Source organism: Cydia fagiglandana, chromosome 27, assembly GCF_963556715.1.
Source record: "Cydia fagiglandana chromosome 27, ilCydFagi1.1, whole genome shotgun sequence".
Taxonomy (NCBI): Eukaryota; Metazoa; Arthropoda; class Insecta; order Lepidoptera; family Tortricidae; genus Cydia; species Cydia fagiglandana.
Genome location: NC_085958.1, coordinates 4,956,874 through 4,976,647, shown reverse-complemented (window position 1 = coordinate 4,976,647; position 19,774 = coordinate 4,956,874). Strand labels below are relative to the sequence as shown.

Here is a 19,774-nt window from a genome sequence, read left to right as displayed (position 1 = left end):
GTGGGCAATAGTTAACAGCTCGTGGGCATGTAAGTAATGATTTTATATATATATATAAGTAATAATTATTGATAAGGGTTAAATAAGAAAATTAACCTTTATAGCCCTTAACTCTTGTGTATGTCTACAGGAAAGACGTAACACAATAATGTTTTTGACCCATTTCTATTTGAAGTTGTGCCCCCAACTTGCATATTAGATTTTGGATTTTTTTGTTATTTTTCTTACGATCCTAAAGTCAACGGTAAAAATATGGGTGTAGCCACTCAACCGTCCGGCCCGCGAGACTGTTTTCCTGTCAACCGTCCGGGGTTTTTTAGCGACGCACGCCCCGCGCAGCGCATTCACAACTTTCTACAAAAATTATAACTACACTGCCATCAAAATTTTTTTAGAGCTAACTATTTAGTTAGACTACGTTGTCGCATCAAGAGAAATTAGTAAGTAATGCCGTAATATTCCGTTAGATGGCTCTGAAATCAAATCTTTCTTCCACCCCTTTGGATAGTAAGGTTCCCGCGGACGGTTAAGAGCATATTTTTTTCGGATACTATGCTATCGTCGGACGGTCAAGTGGGTAGACAACTTACTCAAAAATATGTCCCGTAGTTCTTAATTCACTGACATAAGAGTTATGGGACATATTTTTGAAATGATTTGTACACCGATATTTTTACCGTTGACTGTACAAGAAAAAAAGTGTCCCCAAAATTTCATACAAATTTGTTGCCCGTATTATAACGGTCATAGAAGCTTGTATTGAAATTTTGGGGACAGGTTTTTTTCTCAGTAAAACGGAGAAAGGTCGTGGTTCTGAGTAGAAAATATATAAAAATTCTCAATTATAACACAAAAAATTTTGGTACAAGTTTAAATAGAAATGTCCAAAAAGTGAATAGACTGGCGGCCTAGCCAAGGTGTCAATCGCTTGCGCTTCGCCATAGAATTGTGTCTCTCTATCACTCTTCCATATTAGTGTGACAGTGACAGTTACGTTTCGTTCGCTACGTAGCGTTAAGTGGCCCACTGATTAACAGTCCGCCGGACGGTATCGGCCTGACAGTTAGAACAAAATTTTGACAGTTCCTCACAACTGACAGGCCGATACCGTCCGGCGGACTGTTAATCAGTGGGCCCCTTTAGCGATTGGCATGTTGTCTACGGGGCCTGGTGTGATATTGATCGAATTTACAAGCGGATACGGTATCGTAGGTATAACGTATATTATATTGCGTCACAACACTCGTTTGGTAATGAATATGCCTTTATTCGACTATAGACCAAAATCAATTCATCGTTGAGAGCAAAAAGTTATAGGGTAATTCGTCAGTAACTGGCCACCCCAAACCAAAAATGATAATGATAAGATAAATAAGTTTTTGGCAAAAATTTCATTTTTGTTACAAGCTTTTATCGCTGACTGTACTTTTCTTTCCACGGGCAACTAATGCTCATCGAGACAATTCTAAAGACCCCAAACACAATTAGGTTTCGTTGTTTTATCACATAGTTCCTATGGCCACCTCCGGTCTCCATCATCAGATCAGCTCGATGACACCATAATATTGCATTGTCACCCGACTTACGTATGTATGCAAAATTTCAGCTCAATCGGAAACCGGGAAGTGGATCAAATGTAATTTGCAAGATTTGATTACACACAGACAACGGTCAGGTGAAACTAAATAAAAGCTTGTAAAATATTTTATTCAAGCAGTGCATGTTACAATGCGCTCATGAACGTCAAATAAAACTATACAGGCTCCAACCCTACACCTCTGCCTCGAGAAGATTTAAATCCCCCCCTCAATTGGAGGAGGGAATTGATGTCTATCCACCTATAAATACACTTAAAGTTTGTTGGCTCGTAGAAAAAGTATTGTATACAATAGTGATATAATCAAGCTTTTCAATCTCGTACCTGACTTAGGCAACTCAGCAAGCTTCGTTGCCTAAACACGGTACTCGACTGAAAAGCTCTCTATTATATCACGATTGTATAAAATATAGTGATGTACCGACTATTGATTTGGCCGACTAATCGGCACTCCAATGGCCGATTAGTCGGCCGACTAGTCGGCTAGTCGGCCAGATCATTAGTTTCGTATAATTTCAGGTTAAAAACAATACTTTTGCTCGTTTGGTTGCGCTATTCATCATATTAGCTTGGCTAAAAGGTGTTCTCTACAGGTTCATAGAACTATCACAAGACTGAGCAGACCGTCAGTACAACTTGTAGGAGGTATTTCCAGGGCTCTATTTCCGGTACGTAGTCGCCAGTTAAGAACCTATCCTCCGTGGTCAGCGTCTTTACGAGCAACGTGCCCTATTTATAAGTCTCTAAATTTTGCAATAACATTAACATTTCCCTATTGCTCCACCATTTAAAAAAAAACAAAACTGAATAATAATAAAATAATTTAACTATAGAACTTGGCCATGAAATTACACGCGAAACAATTACAAGTTGAGATCGACCTGTAGAGGAAAGCACCAGCCCACTATCTTACGATATCGATCAAACGGTCAATTATATGAACAACAGTTTTCGTCTGCACCCTGAATAGGTATTTTGGTAAAATAGACATAAAACATATGGCAAATATTGACTGTTGATTTCTTTTATTTCTATTTTCTTTCACTAATAAAGTGCCGACTAATCGGCCATTTTTGCCGACTAGTCGCCGACTAATCGCCGACTACAAATGTGGCCGGATAGTCGGCTTTCCCGACTAGTCGGCGACTAGTCGGTACATCCCTAATAAAATACTATTATTTTAGCATAAGGTGGCCAGTTATTAAAACCTTATACCTACTAAATTGAATTCTGTTTATAGGTGAATAGAATTAATTTTTAGTTTAGGGTGGCCAGTTACTAAAAGTGGCCAGTTACTGGCGAATTAACCTAATAAATCGTAAAAACAATTACGTTTAATATGGCAATGCGTACATTTGCCGTTTTATTTAAAGTTGCACTATACTTTTATGCCACGTCGGTATACAAGCATACGGCCTGCCTGTTGGTAAACAGTCACCGTAGCCCATGGACGCCTGCAGCTCCAAAACTGCTCACACTTTTCTTTAGGTTTGAAATTTTTTATTTTATTTCTACTAAGAAACCTTTTTGTGGGAAACTTTCTCCTACTAAAATCGAAAGAGCTCGTGATTCTTCGAAAGGTCTCGTGATTCTTCGAAAGATCTCGTGATTCTGAGTGGAAATAAACAACAAAATCCAAAATGAGAAAAAAAGTATAATGTACAACTTTAAATAATATCCACATACGTCTATAATCTATAGGCTACGGTGCCCGTTTACTATTGAACGCGTAGAATTATTTGCCACCACAGTTTAAAAGAATATAAATATACTTAACTAACAATTTTGTGGTCTGTAGTCGAAAAGGAAATACCTTATTTCAAAAAAATCTTGCCAAAGTTTGATTAAAAAAATACACGCATACTTTAGCGTGTATGTCGTAATTGGGCTGGCTTAAATGGGTTTGAAATATAAAATTTTATTTTTTCCAAAGATATTAAATACTCTTGTTATTTAACTGATTCGCAAGACCGAAGTGATCCCATAAGTGTTCCGTGAACAAAGTTTTGTACGGAGCAGTAAAAGCGAAAAATATGAAGTTTATATTTCAGACCTATATCCTTAGGCACATTTGCACCATCCCACTAACCCGGGGTTAAGTTGTTAAACCGTTAACCCAGTGTCAAATTGTACTGGTAACCATGGTAACTACAGGTTTAACCGGTTAACCCCGGGTTAGTGAATGGTGCGAGTGGCCCTTAGTGTGACATTCGACTTTATATATTTTTGTTTGGTGCTCGTAATATTAGTTTTCTTTCCGAATTGTCTGCATTTTTCATAGTTGTTAATGATCGAGTACAATGTTTCTGGAATATTGTCGCGCACAGTAGGAAGATCGCTAGAGTATGTAGCAACGTTTAAGATAAAATATTGGGGGTCGAAAGTGACACGGGTTCGAATTTAACCCCTGGGGATTGGAGTGATCCCCAAATTTTATCCAATTGTAATTGTTATTCTTTTTAGAAGTTTAGGGATCGATAAGACCTCCAAAATTGTTTTGGGGATCGAAAAGGATCCTAAACAATTTTACCTAATTTTGTTATATTTGGGTGAAATTTGCGGGTCGTGTAACCCCATTTTATTTACCATATTATTAGTAGGTTAAGGAAGGTGGGTAGATATTTTTGAATAATGCAAGAGCGTGCATTTGAAGACCGGAGTCTTGTATCTATTATAATTATAAATAAATCGGAAAGATATTTATATTGAGAAATATATATTTTGAATTTTATATAAGCGGGGTGGACCGGGATTTTTTGTGTTGTGCAATTTGTTTTCTAATGTTTAAAAACAAAAAATATCCCAAATAAAAATACAATGCACTTTTTGTAGCGCCCATAGGCTAAGTTAGCGCTAACCATCGGGTGATCTGTATGCTTGTTCGCAACCAGGTGGTGTAAATAAAATGTGTACTAAATGAAATTATTTCGAGTATTGACTCTAAATAGAATTTCTCTATTAAAAAGTAAAATGTTTATGAATATTTTAATATTATTCGAGTATGAAAAACGTGAGAAAACAATTTGCACCTGCCAGTTATTCTTTTAAGGTTACTCTATAGACATGGTTCAAACAAATTTCAATTAATAGTTATTAAAATCTAGTGTGGTCAAAATACGTTTTCGAGCAACGGAAACTTTTTTCGCATGCCAATAAGGACTTTTTATGTCGTAAAATTTACTTAAAATTGTCCTTATTGACAACCGATAACTTGTTTAAAAACTACACACGAGTCAATATCAAAATTAAGTTTTAATAACAATACCAAACCGTTGTATAAGTGTATATTAATGTAAAAAATATATAATTTTCGTGTTATTATTTTGGGGATTGAAACGACCTCCAAAATCCTTTTGGGGATCGAAAGAGACCCTAAACCATTTAAGTTAACTATAAATCTATGGGATAGCCTTAAAACTACTGGCGTTGTGCGCTCTTTACTGACCAAAGCTGTGAAATTCGATGCAAAGATCGTTAATTATAAATAATATAATGAATACACACATTTTATTTACAGATAATACAAATACTTTAAAAGTAGTGTTGTTATATTGAGCTGGCTGAAAATAATAGCGTACTTTTTCTTGTCTATGACTATGTTTTATTTTTTTTCTTGTCAGAGGTCGAGAAGGTTAGATTATATATTAAATAAAATGTGTGTATGGGTCTCGGTTCATATACCAATCGGCTCACTCGGACAAATATTGCTTAGTTACTTAACGTTATAATATGTGATGTCCAGCGGGTAAAGGCACCTTATGGCGGTTGCCGCTTACGCTATTATTAACGCCGCTCCAATATTATTGCGGCGCTATGCGACGTAAGCGCCAGCTGCCATCAGGTACCTTTTGCCGTAGGACGTCGCATATATTTGTCATATTTTTTATATTACCTATTCACGCTTGGCTGTGACTTTAGAACTTACTAGTATTTTTATGTTTTTTTTTTAAATCATGTAGCAACATTATACCAATGCCTAAGAAAAATTTGGTCCCTAATTTGACAGCTGAAATAAATGGCGCTGTTCCGCGCCAGATTTTGTGGTCTGGATTGTAAAATGTCAACTTTTGGCAGTTACCGCATAATGTACAGAACCGTCCAGCGCCATCTACTTTAGCTGTCAAATTCGAAGCACGAATTAGCCTTGGACTAAACATCATACATACAATCAAATAATGTCGTTCAGTCACCATCAGATACATGGGTGCGGATGCTCAATAATATCTGAACACTCACTCTAGCGCCTTAAATAGAGGCGTGTTCAGATATTTTGTGCGCATCTCGGCCGCTCCGATATATCTGAAGGCGTCTGTACATACTTATATGGGGCATTATCTATGAAAATTGACCTTATTGTCGGTGGTGCTTACGCCGCACAGCGTCACGCTCATAATGATGAACATCGTTAATAATGGCGTAAGTGCCATCAACAATAAGGTCCCTTTTCGTAGATAACATCACATATATAAATAGGCCGAAAGGGTTGGTATTTAAATTTAATATGTCGTAACTTTTGATGGTTTTTTTATTTATGCCCTTTTTTTTCTATATTTGGTGTTGGTGGCCCGTTTGTATATGAATCGTGTAGGATAGGAGGAATAGAGTAAAGAATGCTAGAAATACAATCTTTTGTTTATATATTTTTTACAGCAGTGGCCATTTTCAAATAAAATAAGTGGAAAAATTATTTTCGAGTTTCATTGGTAACCTACCCTTAGAAAAAGTTTTAATTATATTTCGATTAACCTTTTGGACGCCAATGACATGTATCCGCGCCGCAGGTTCAACGCCAAAGACAGTTTAATCGGTCACAGACCACAGAGCAACATAGACCTAAGTGCATATGCATAAAGTTCAATTTCAGTTGTGACACTTCGGTGACGTGGCGTCCGAGTGACAGCTTTTGTGTTTGACACGGCGTTGAAAAGGTTTACCACCAATTACGGCCATTCGTCAATAACTGGCCACCATATACAAAAAATAAATTCTAATCACCTAAAAACAGAATTCATTTTAGTGAATGGTGGCCAGTTATTTAAACCTTATCCATACTAAAATGAATTATGTTTATAGGTGAATAATTTTTAGTATAGGGTGGCCAGTTATTAACCGGTGGCCAGTTATTGACGATTTACCCTATTTCGTTCTAACCGGATTTTTAGACAACTTTTTTTGTAAGCGATTTTTTTCTGCTCTATACAGCTCAACCGAGGTTTGAACCCAAAATTGTTGACTACCACACCCATATGAAAGGCTATTGTCAGCAAATCTCTACCCTAATGCAATTCAATGTTATATACCGGGTGTGGCCTGTAATATGAGCAAAAAATTTAACTGTAGGCTGTACTCCTCATACTGACCAACATTTGACCAGCGACTTTTAAAAATAACTTGTGGTTTGATTTTTAATACACTATAAAGTTTATTCCAAGACGCAATGTATTGCAAATTTTGTTATGTTTAAGGCGTGACAAGCAACGTCAATCAAAATGATATGGCATGGCGATGGCGTCCATTGAAAATAATATTTATTTTGTATGAAAAATAGGGAGTCTAAATACTTCATAATTTTTTAAAGTTGTTGAACAAAAGTGTCACCGTTTGAGGAGTCCAATCTTTGTTTTAATTATTTGCTCATGTTACAGGCCACACCCGGTATTTGTGACGTTCCATCGGTAAAGGTACCTTAATCACGGTTGGCGCTTACGTCGCGTTAGGACTTTATTATAGTCTGTAGTTACATTTAGATATTTAAATAAAAGTAAACAAACAATTTGAAAATTTTCGGGTAGTTATAACATTTATTGGTTATCCGACCAATTTACAAAACCGCCTGGATCTGTCACTGAACGACCTGACTTTAACCTGCATTATTTGATCGTGTGATGTTTTCATCTACCCTCAACTGGCTTAATGAACATTTGAGGGTAGATTTTGTTTACTTTTTTTTACCTAAAGATATAGAGTATTGTATTGGACAGTGGCGGATTTGCCCTAAGTCCCAGTAGGCTCGGGCGTAGGGCGGCAAATTGTGACAAAAATTCGCTGACGATAACAAGAAATAACTTAAAATGTAGTCAATATGACGGGCGCTGCGAAAGGGGCGGCTATAGAGCCTTGGGCGGCAAAGGCTGCAAATCCGCCACTGGTATTGGAGATTGAATCGCCATAAGGTACCTGTACCCGAGGAACGTCACATGTATTTACTGACATGGGTAACAAAGTAGTAAAAACATCACCATTAAATATGCACACTAGCTGTGTGCAGGGGTCAGAGACCACGGGCATGAATATTCCGTTTTTATTCGGTTTACATTTAAATAATCGGGCGGCATAATTATGTAGTGGTCAAAGACATTTCGTCATAGTTTTAAAAATAATAATTAAAAACACATCAGTCCTCAGACGCGGATTTAGAAATTAGTAAACACAAATTACAGCCATGTAGCATTGACTGAGTATAACAATTAATTTCATAAATCATAATGAAATATGCCTACAGAGTCACAGAATAAAAAATAATAGTACTAGGTACAGAAGACTCACTCTCTAACAAAACGCATCTCTCACGATCAGCACAGATATGGCCGCTAGGTGGCGACAGCGCCACGCGCGGCTTATGGCAAACCTCAAAATTGGGGTCGAACGGATGTACTTTTAGCTACCTGTAGCAAAGCGACGAAATCGCGGAGTGAGACACGCCTGACAGAGTTACCTACAATACAAATACTAAAATAAATAAATAACTAGCTTAAATCTAAAATAGGCCCTTGAGGCCGAGTAACTCCAAACATCCCCTCATGATCCGTAGCAAAAACGTTGGGATAACGCGAGGAAGATGATGATGGTTCGTACAGTTACTGTATTACCTCTGTAAGTATATATATATTATGTAAATAAACGAGCGGCAAGATTTTTGGGGGTGGCAAATTGTGACGAAAAATTCGCTGATGATAACAAGAAATAACTCAAAATGTTGTCAATATGATGGGTGCTGAGAAAGGGGCGGCTACAGGGCTTGGGGCCTAGGGCGGCAAAAACTACAAATCCCCCACTGCTAATCACCAATAAAAAACCAGGATTATATATATATACTTAAGAATAATTGGGACATTATCTATGAAAAGGGACCTTATTGTCGATGGCGATAACGCCGCACATCGTCGCGCGGCATTATTTTATATCGGAGCATCGTTAATACTATCGTAATCGTAAGCGCCATCGACAATAAGGTCCCTTTTCATAGATAACGTCACAATTGTCATATCACATTATATAAAGCTCCTTAAAGCAGGCCACTGACGAGCCTTCCAAATGGATGCCGTTACAATGGATTCATCCAAATGGACGGCATCCTAATATTAAAGATTGTACGTTTTTGACATTCACGGACCGATTTTGGATTGCAGCCACGCTATTTGGACGGTTGGAAGGCTCGTCAGTGGCCACCTTTAAACGTATAAAAAGTTTAGATATAAATGCAATAGTTATTGACCTGCCTGCCAGTATTTTGCGTGAGTATTTTTTTTTCTATGTAATAGTCAGCAAACGAGCAGACGAGCCGCCTGATGGGAAGCGGTCATCGTTGCCCATGGACATAAGCAACACCACAGGAGCCACTTTAAGCGTTGCCGATCCTTGAGAACCCTAAATACCCGCTTCTTGAAGAGTCCCATGCATGCATGTTGACATATACCTTTTTTTTTTTTTTAAGAGGGGAAATGCGTTACGCATACCACCCGGCGCGGGGACGGGCCGGGATGGTTATGTGGGACTCCCTGTTGTGGGCTAATGAGACCCCAGGTTTACCCACTAAAACCCCTCTGTTTGCCGCCTCAAGGCTATAAGGCGGGGCACGGGAAACGACCGAGACCATGCTTCCGAAACCCCGCCAGCGGCTGTCCGATCTTTGGACTCGACTTTGGAGGAAGTATTCCTCTGTCACTTTAAAAGTGCGCCATTCAGTCGGCGTACTGGCCATCCCAGGGACCCTCGTGTAGGCGACAGGCGTCCCCGAGCCTGCCGCCCACGGGTACCCTTAAGGGGGAAGTCGACGGTCGTACGCCAAACGCCTCCGTCCTACGCGCTTGCGGCGCATCGGTTGGGAGGCTGGATCTTCTTCCCTTTCTCTTTCCGCGGTCTCTTTCCTAGATATTACATCTTCGCAGAAAGAGACCACCGCTTTCCATGATCTCTCGCTGTCTGCCATAGTTTTCACCACGGCAGGCAGGGAGAGGTCGCGCCCTACTACAGCCACGAGTGTGGCCCGCTGTTCTGTCCAAGCTGGGCATACAGCCAGCGTATGTTGTGCCGTGTCTTCGGCAGCACCGCACTCGTGGCATATCGGCGTCGGTTCTCGGCCCAATCTGTTGCACAGATATCGTCCGAAACATCCGTGTCCTGAGAGGACCTGCGTCACTCGGAATGTTATAGGGCCATGGTCCCGGTCAAGCCATTGTTTTAGGACCGGACGTATTGCCTCTATAGTTAGGTGACCAGCAATCGGATGCGCCAGTCTCTCCTCCCAAATGATGTTGACATATACCTACACTAACTACAGTTAAGTTATTATTTCTAATTCATCAGTCATCAACCGTTACTTTTTACATATTCAAGACTAAGAATATAAATTAAAAGTCAAAAGTCAGTCAATTACACAAATTTAACTAGCGGCCGGTGTTTGAACACCCCTGCATCGTTCCTTGGTGTACCCGCACTAGTTTGGATTGACAGTTGCTCCTGAACCATTCTGTGTAGCGGTAGTGTCCAAAAAAAACATTGTGAGTACCTTGTTTATTTCATTATTCACCGTGTAACATAATTGTGTTTTTTTTTAGTTTTGTCCTATCGATATTTAGAAATAAAGTGTGCGTGTGTCTAATTCCGATGACTGCGTTATGGGTTACTTATTTTGAGTTAAAACTTAGTTTTATTTTCGTGGTTCTGGGATATTTTTTTACAATAAAATGCCTAACCATCCAACCCAATACGTAAATGGTTTTTAGGGTTCCGTACCCAAAGGGTAAAAACGGGACCCTATTACTAAGACTCCGCTGTCCGTCCGTCCGTCCGTCTGTCACCAGGCTGTATCTCACGAACCGTGATAGCTAGACAGTTGAAATTTTCACAGATGATGTATTTCTGTTGCCGCTATAACAACAAATACTAAAAACAGAATAAAATAAAGATTTAAGTGGGGCTCCCATACAGCAAACGTGATTTTTGACCAAAGTTAAGCAACGTCGGGCGTGGTCAGTACTTGGATGGGTGACCGTTTCCTTTTTGCATTTTTTTCCGTTTTTTTTTGCTTTATGGTACGGAACCCTTCGTGCGCGAGTCCGACTCGCACTTTCCCGGTTTTTTAATAGCCTATTTTGTGTCCAAAGGCCTCCCCTTTCTTCCGCCACCCATCACGGTTTGGTGCATCGCTGCAAATTTTATTTTTTATTATTGTGTAAACAATGTTCCATATCTGGCCATGTTTCTTTACGTTGAACCCAGCTGATCCCATATACTTACGTAGGGTGAAACCGTGGGGCCTTACTCGGAGTAGGTAGTAATTAGGGTAATTCGTCAATAACTGGCCACCCATTAGTAACTAGCCACCCTAAATTAAAAATAAATTCTATTCACTTATAAACCGAATCCATTTTAGTATAAGGTGGCTAGTTATTGAAGGGTGGCCAGTTATTGAAATCTTATACATTTATAGGCGAATAGAGTTCATTTTTAGTTTAGGGTGGCCAGATATTAGCCGGTGGCCAGTAATTGACCATTTACCCTACTTTGTAATTTAGCATTTTCAATTGGAACAAAGTTGCATTTATTTTGTTAATTTAGTTTCGTTCGGTTAAAAAAATATACTATAGTAACAGCACCAGTCATGGGACATTTAAGAGGGAATTTGGAGTATTTGTGATATTTCCCTAATACATGTGAATGGTCTACCGCTTAGCGTATTGAAAGATGAAAGTCCTACCCGTCTTTCATGTTTCAGGCGTGTTGTATCAAAGATACTGCAATGAGTTTCCACATACTTAACAAATTAAAACTATGCTATTTTTCTCCAGTCATGGACACCAAAGCTCCAGTAATGGGCCCCCCAGTAATGGACACTGCTCTATCAGTATAAAATATTGAAATAGGTCATCAGATCTGGTCCATGTTATCATAATATTGCATTATCATCCGATTTGCATATTTAATTACGAATACAAAATTTCAACTCAATCGGAAAACGGGAAAGTGGCTCAAACTCGGCTACCAAGATTTGACCCACACTAAAAAACGATATTAATTTATCCGAAGTCCGAGCATACCTCCTGGTTGACATATTTCGTAACTACATTTTACTTCTGTATTGTTTAAACATGAAATGATGGCATGGCAAGCATCATTATGTAAATTTCCCATTATAGGAGGTATGCAGTTTTACAGCTCCTATAATGGGATTGGGCCAAATACCACTATTTTTTTACATCTGTGGACTCACAACATAGTATGTTGTATACCTTATCTCATGGTAAATGCAATTAACAAAACACATTTTAGTTTTCATCAAGTATTAATTAATTAAAATTTAATAAATTAACTCACCTCTCTTAGCGAAGTTGTTAAGAATTCGTAGTGGTATTTTTTTTCAGTGAAACGTCAACTTTTGGGTTGACGCCAATTTCTTAAAAAACAACCAAATTTAATAAAAATTCAAACTGAAACAGCTCTAGGATTCTTATTTATGATAATATACAGGCAGTGTTTATAAACTACTTTTAGACACTTATTTTACAGGATTTGTGGTTTTTTGTCCCATTACTGGTTCCACGCCCATCATAGGGTACACTACTATAAGTATTTAATATTTCGTTCACCATTGATTTCATATTCAAATAATTAAATGCCAAGTTTTTGTGGTGGGCCTTATTAAAAGAACATAGTACCTAATATCCGCAATTTTTTGCATAGACTGTGCATTTTTCATTCAGTACTAATACAAAATCAAAATGCCGCTACTTCCTACAGTTCTATGGCACTTACGACGTTTTAAAAACCAGACGAAGGTTATAACATAATAAGCAATTTGTACGGCGTGCGCGCGCGACCTTAGAATTGTGCCCATAAAATTAAACATTATACTTGTATGAAGGCTTTAATCTAACTGTTTCACAAAGGAGATCTTTTGTTGACTAATACAAAGATCTCATTAAAATGGATGCACAGTAATTCTTGATTTTAATGTCCTGTGAGTTCAGATAAATTCTGAAATTTCAAATGGAAATCCAAATTTGCTCCGGCTTGCCTATGAATATTTTCGACGTGCCGTGCCGCAACAAGCATGTATATAATCTGTATCTTTAGGTATTTAAATAAAAGTAAACAAAATCTACCCTCAAATGGCTCCTTAAGCCAGTTGAGGGTAGATGAAAACATTACACGATCAAATAATGTAGGTTAAAGTCAGGGCCCTATTTCACCAACGTGACAAATGTCGCATTTGTCGACATCACTGTTACTGACGTCACAGGCCTCCATAGGCTACGGTAACCGCTCATCATCAGACGGGCGGTGTGGTTGTTTGCCACCAACATGTTAATTAAAAAAAAACTCCACTATATCGCCAGTAAATAAGTACTTATTTTGCGAAACTAATGTCAATTTTCACAAGAAATACGACAATTGTCACGAAATTCCGTCACAGAACTCATTTGTGGCGTTATCTATGAAAAGGGACCTTATTGTCGATGGCGCTTACGCCATTATTAGCGATCCGCCGATATAAATACAATGCCGCGCGACGCTGTGCGGCGTAAGCGCCATCGACAATAAGGTCCCTTTTCATAGATAATGCCCCATTTGCTGTCAAGAATTACCGAAAGATCTTTGAAATCTTGTGACAATTGTCATCATAGTCATCATAAACATCACAAGAGAAATAGCTGTTTTTTGCCGATATAATAAAGTTTTTTTAAATAATACAATGATGGTGGCAAACAGGAATACGGCCCGCCCGATGGTAAGCGATAACCGTAGCCCATGGCTGCCTGTGACGTCAGCAACAATGAGACTTGTCGAATTGTCGCACCTGTCACGTTGGTGAAATAGGGACGGTCGTTCAGTGACTGATCCAAGTGGTTTTGTACCTATTTAGTTGGTTAACCAATAAATGTTATAACTACCCGAAAATGAACAAATTATTTATTACTTTTATTTAAATATCTAAAGATGCTCTAATGCTGATTTACGGGAATCTGCTTGGCATACGATGATTGATCCTTGATAGAAATTAAAATAAAAGTTTTTTTCTGACTTTCGATACTTTTTTCTCAAATAACGGAATTTGTTTTTCCGTTTAAATCAAAATTATAATAAATTAACGGAAATAAGAATTAATGTCTTCTAAGACGATTTTTGCGTACCTAATATGTATATCAAAATCCATACTGGTAGTAGGTATTTTTATTGTATATGGAATGGATATTAACTTTTAAGAAACCGACGACAATTGGGGCATTATCTTTAAAAAGGGACCTTATTGTCGATGGCGCTTACGCCGCACAGCGTCGCGCGGCATTGTATTTATATCGGAGCATCGTTAATAATGGCGTAAGCGACAATAAGGTTCCTTTTTATAGATAACGTCACAATTGTCTTAAAATAAAGCACTAAAAACCGCAATAACAAGGATACTGAAGACGGATGTCTATTAATAAAAATGATGAATTGATGATAATAATTTTTAGGGTCCCGTACCCAAAGGGTAAAACGGGACCCTATTACTAAGACTTCGCTGTCCGTCCGTCCGTCCGTCCGTCCGTCCGTCCGTCCGTCCGTCCGTCCGTCTGTCACCAGGCTGTATGTATCTCACGAACCGTGATAGCTAGACAGTTGAAATTTTCACAGACACAAATACTGAAAACAGAATAAAATAAAGATTTAAATGGGGCTCCCATACAACAAACGTGATTTTTGACCAAAGTTAAGCAACGTCGGGAGGGGTCAGTACTTGGATGGGTGACCGTTTTTGATTTTGCTTTTTTTTTGTTTTTTTTTTGCATTATGGTACGGAACCCTTCGTGCGCGAGTCCGACTCGCACTTGCCCGGTTTATTTGTTAACTATTTTGTAGTAAAATTTACAGTATATGATGCTAATTTACCGCCCTAGTGCGGTAACTAGCACTACACGTGCGTATGTCCATAATTTAAAGGGCCATGTGTGAGGTCCCACGGGTAAAGGTACCTTATGGCGGTTGGCGCTTACGCTATTATTAACGCCGCTCCAATATTATTGCGGCGCTATGCGACGTAAGCGCCAGCCGCCATAAGGTACCTTTACCCGTGGGACGTCACACATGTACCTATATACTGTCAAACGTATTTATGATACATGTGCGAATAGGTAAATCGCAACTCGTGAATCGATTTAAAACACTCCCTTCGGTCTTGTTTTCATTTATCGCCACTTGTTACGAATTTCTTATTTTTCGCACTTGTATTAGTTGTATTATAATGTACCTACTCACTAATATAGTCTGTCAAGCCATTTCCGTCAGTAGAATTAGCGGCAAATTTAAAACATGTAGGCGCGAAGGGTAATCGGCCCATAGAAAATTTTAATTGCTATGTTCGACCTGCTATATGGGGCATTATCTATTCAAAGGGACCTTATTCTCGATGGCGCTTACGCCGCACAGCGTCGCGCGGCATTGTATTTATATCGGAGCATCGTTTATAATGGCGTAAGCGCCATCGACAATAAGGTCCCTTTTCATTGATAACGTCACATATTTATTGTCTTAAGCACAATAAACCGCAACAAACATACAAGGTGAAGACATAATGTTAATAATAATTACCTATGATGATATAATTTGTTGACTATTTTTTTATATTATTTGCGTGACAAGTTTTATACATTGCAATTAACAACATCATGCCCTACATTTATGTGCATTACAATGTGTATAATCGTTACACTACTAAGATGACATATCACTTCAATATGTATCAAGTGACGCAGACAAATGTGCCATTCTCAAACAAAATGTTACTTATTGACCATTGTCAATAGTGCGCTATTTCCATATGCCTTCAATTTGAAATCGACCTTATTGACAATCGACAATGTGGCACCTTTTGATTGAAAACGTCACAAATGTAAATTAAATGGCCGCGACAATTACGATAAATACCTTCGATGTTGGTACTGTTGATAGCAAACATCACGTATATTTGAACGAATCAACTTAAATCATTACAATTTAAAATTAGGCTATTTTGGAGGCAAGTCACTATACAAACATTTATGTACATAAAATATATATGGGGCATTATCTATGAAAAGGGACCTTATTGTCGATGGCGCTTACTCCGCACAGCGTCGCCCGGCATTGTATTTATATCGCAGCATCGTTAATAATGGCGTAAGCGCCATCGAAAATAACGTCCCTTTTCATAGATAACATCACATATACAGTGGTACTACTAAACTAAATTAATAACTAGCTTAAATCTAAAATAGGCCCTTGTGGCATTGTACCAAGGATGCTGGCGGCATTTCCTCGTTGTATCGCAATGCTGATACGTTGCGCGAGGTAGCCGCCAGCTCTTCGGTCACCAGGCCGCGTAGCCAAGATGCTAATCGCTTACGCTTCGTAGCGATCGAAACGCAACTGTCACTGTCACGCTAATATGGAAGAGTGATAGAGAGACATAATGCTTTTCGTTGTCGAAGCGATAGCGATTGTAATCTTGGCTAGGCCGGCTGTTACGTCAACCAAACGCTTCGCGATTTCTGCAAACAACTTCAGCGCGCTGCGACGCCATGGATCTAGAGTTTCAACTCCAAATGGTACAAAATGGCACTCTCTACCGAGACTCTTATATTTATAACTTAGAGAGATTTAGTGTTTATCATTTAAACGTTATGCAGCAAAAATTTATAAGTAAGTTGTTAATGAGATAAAATATTACGCGTTTAGGTTGGTTTGTAGGTAAATATGTAGAATATTTTTTTTTTTTTATTCTATATTATTATATTTAGGGACTTAAATCAGTTACATGATTATGTCAGCCCCATTGTACCTTATACTAGTATTCTTACATGGCTACTTATGGAATAGTATAGTACCGTTTAAAAAAATCTATAACATATAAATATATCTTCTTAGCTTCTTCTGAGGTCGGTACCGTTAAGATGCTCTGAAAGGCACCTATATTTAATCTATTTACCTTGAGGGTAGTTAGTAACGATTGTCTATCGCTTTCATTCCGTGCACATTCCGTCAAAATATGTTGCACGTCCTCAACAGAATCGCAAACTTGGCAATTTGGGGATGGTTCTTTTTTCATTAAGTAGGCAAATTTTTTTGACGGGATATGTCCGGAACGCACTCTTAAACCTATCTTAATTAATTGTCTGCTTAAATTACTGTTAGTAAACCAAGGTACATGAGGAGGTTCCGATTGCATCGTCTTATACCACACGCCTTTTTCTTTGCTTCGTTCATCAAAGTGTTCTTTCCAGACAGAATGAATTTTTCTTTTATATTTATGTAGTTTCTCAGTAAAGTCTGGAAAGATATACACATCCGCGCCTTTTGTGCATGCGTCTTTTGCTAAGGCATCGGCCTCCTCATTGCCTCTTAACCCTATATGTGAGGGGACCCATTGCAATTTCAATGTCATATCAGTGGGTATCGTACTTAATTTATGCAACACAGTGTACGCTAACGCTGTGCCTCTGTGTCCAGAGGCGCAGCGAGCTATGTGCTGTAACGCGCTTTTGCTGTCCGTAAGTATCACGACATTTTTAAGTTTTAAGTTAACCGAATAGGACATGGCTTCTGAAATTGCAAATAGTTCCGCTGACATAATACATATCTCTGACGCTATCTTATATGTGCTATTAAAAAAAATATGTAGAATATTGGTTTAAGTCATTAACAGAGTTATTTTGTGGTCGATTAGGTAATAGATGGAGAAGGATGTAGATTTAATGTTAGTCACAAACTTATAACACGTGCACCCCACCCATCCAAGACCCCTCTTTTTGCGTGGGGGGTTAAAATAGGGTCATAGGTTGCGTCCGGCATTTTGAACGTTGCCGAATTAAAGTGTGATTCTATAGAACTTGCTAACTATGTAAACAAAAGTCACTAAGTAAATTCATCATTCAGAGACATTTTCAATATGGCGGTTTGTTTACATAGTTAGCAAGTTCCATAGAATGACACTTTAGGTCCTACCCAAGAACGATTCTTGATCGAATCAAACAAATTATACGTATTCATTCATTATTACTTATCACTACAGCAGATATTGTGACGTCGCACGGGTAAAGGTATGGCGGTTGGCGCTTACCCAATCATTTACCATATTATACGCGCCAGCCCCCATTAGGTACCTTTTGCCGTGGAACGTCACTATTATGATAGTTCCTACTTATACAATTGTAGACACCTAAAGAGGAAAATTCTACTACAATATGTATCGCAGATCATGGAGAACCAGTGAGCGAGGTCCTGCTTAGGTTATAAGCTTATAAGTAGTTCTACAACCTTGTTTTTATACAAACACTAATACCAAATACATATGTAACTTCGTATAAGATGAAGAAAGTCTAAGAAAAAAACGTGCCTCGAAAATCAAGAAAAAGTCATTCTCGGATAGATGGCGCACACAGATGGCGTGACGACACCGTTTCATATTTAACAATTTTAACACAAAGATATCAGTAAATGAACGTGGGTCAAAATGATATAATAATAATAAAATCATTTATCCAATATTAATTTTTTTGATAATTTTATACGTGTTTATTTTGAGTTATAGTCGTGTGTCGATAGATGGCAGTAAATTTACAGTGACTACAACATTTACTATGACAGGACCCCTCTATACTATCTATTCTTTTTGCTAATACTTGTTCCTTGCATTTACGTATATCTCAGGACTGGCCTTACGGGCAATAAGAATGGGGCATGAACGGGTCCAGTACAGCGGTGTGGCACCGCTACAACGCGATTGGTTGTTGAGTTCGCATCACGCGCGCGATTGGTCGCAACTAGTTGCGTTAGGCTGCACGATTGGCTCGAATTCGTGAGTGACACCGCTGAACTCATACCATTTGTAGTGCCCGTAAGGCCCGTCCTGAGATATACGTCAATTCAATGGTTCCTAGATTATTGGCGTAGCATAAGTATGGCACTAGTAGCATAAAGTATTTTTCTCTGCGCGTATTATATGTGACGTTATCTATGAAAAGGGACCTTATTGTCGATGGCGCTTACGCCATTATTAACGATGCTCCGATTTAAATAAAATGACGCGCGACGCTGTGCGGCGTAAGCGCCATCGACAATAAGGTGAAATAAATATAAACTCTTCATAGATAATGCCCCATATTCATGGGACTAGAATACCAGACCATTATTACTCAATCATGATAATATATCTACCACTATACAGTTCATAGTTAACGTTTCAAATAATTAATTAATATTCCATCTTATGCCAATGACATAAGGTGCAATATTGTACAGAAATAGTAAAGTATAATTGTCATCAACGACGTATTGTGCTACCGTTTAATGGCTATTTTGCATTTCCTCAGTATATAATTTATAAATCGAGCAATGTCACAGGACTATGTCTATAATGTGACGTTATCTATGAAAAGGGACCTTATTGTCGATGACGCTTACGCCATTATTAACGATGTTCCGTTATAAATACAATACCGCGCTGTGCGGCGTAAGCGCCATCGACAATAAGGTCCCTTTTCATAGATAATGCCCCCATATGTACTTATAAAATAAAGAGTATGTTACTTAATAGGGACCTAACAGTGGAATGAACTGTAGCCCGCGGTATTTTCGGACCGATACGACCTTCAGACCTTCAAGAAAAGACCGTACTCCCATCTTAAATGCCGGCAACGCGCTTGCAACCCCTTAGGTGTAGCAGATATATCCGTAGGCGACGGTACCTGATTGCTTGCCAACGAGCGATTCAACTGTCCTAAGATAGTTTTTATGGGTTCCATTTGAGGGTCTTCTGACTTATAGGAGCATTTGCATTTGAGGGTAGATTTTGTTTACTTATTTAAATACCTAAATAAACAAGATATACCTATAGACTATAGACTGGGTAGAGGCGAGACGGCTGGTCGGTGATCACGT

The 19,774-nt window shown here is 38.6% G+C and overlaps 1 protein-coding gene and 1 long non-coding RNA gene across 2 annotated transcripts; one reads left to right on the top strand and one right to left on the bottom strand.

The window, feature by feature from the left end:
- The first annotated feature begins 76 nt into the window (after positions 1-76).
- Positions 77-6,284, top strand: LOC134677943 (uncharacterized). The gene is made up of 2 exons (XR_010100132.1): positions 77-5,587; positions 5,740-6,284. It is a non-coding gene; the product is annotated as an uncharacterized LOC134677943 (long non-coding RNA).
- Positions 6,285-9,304: 3,020 nt separating this feature from the next.
- Positions 9,305-17,969, bottom strand: LOC134677775 (uncharacterized). Its single transcript, XM_063536203.1, has 2 exons — positions 17,955-17,969; positions 9,305-10,142 (listed from the first exon to the last, which is right to left on the bottom strand). Exons 1-2 carry the CDS (start codon positions 17,967-17,969, stop codon positions 9,636-9,638), a joined length of 522 nt encoding a protein of 173 aa, XP_063392273.1. The 3' UTR covers positions 9,305-9,635.
- Between the last annotated feature and the right edge of the window lie 1,805 nt (positions 17,970-19,774).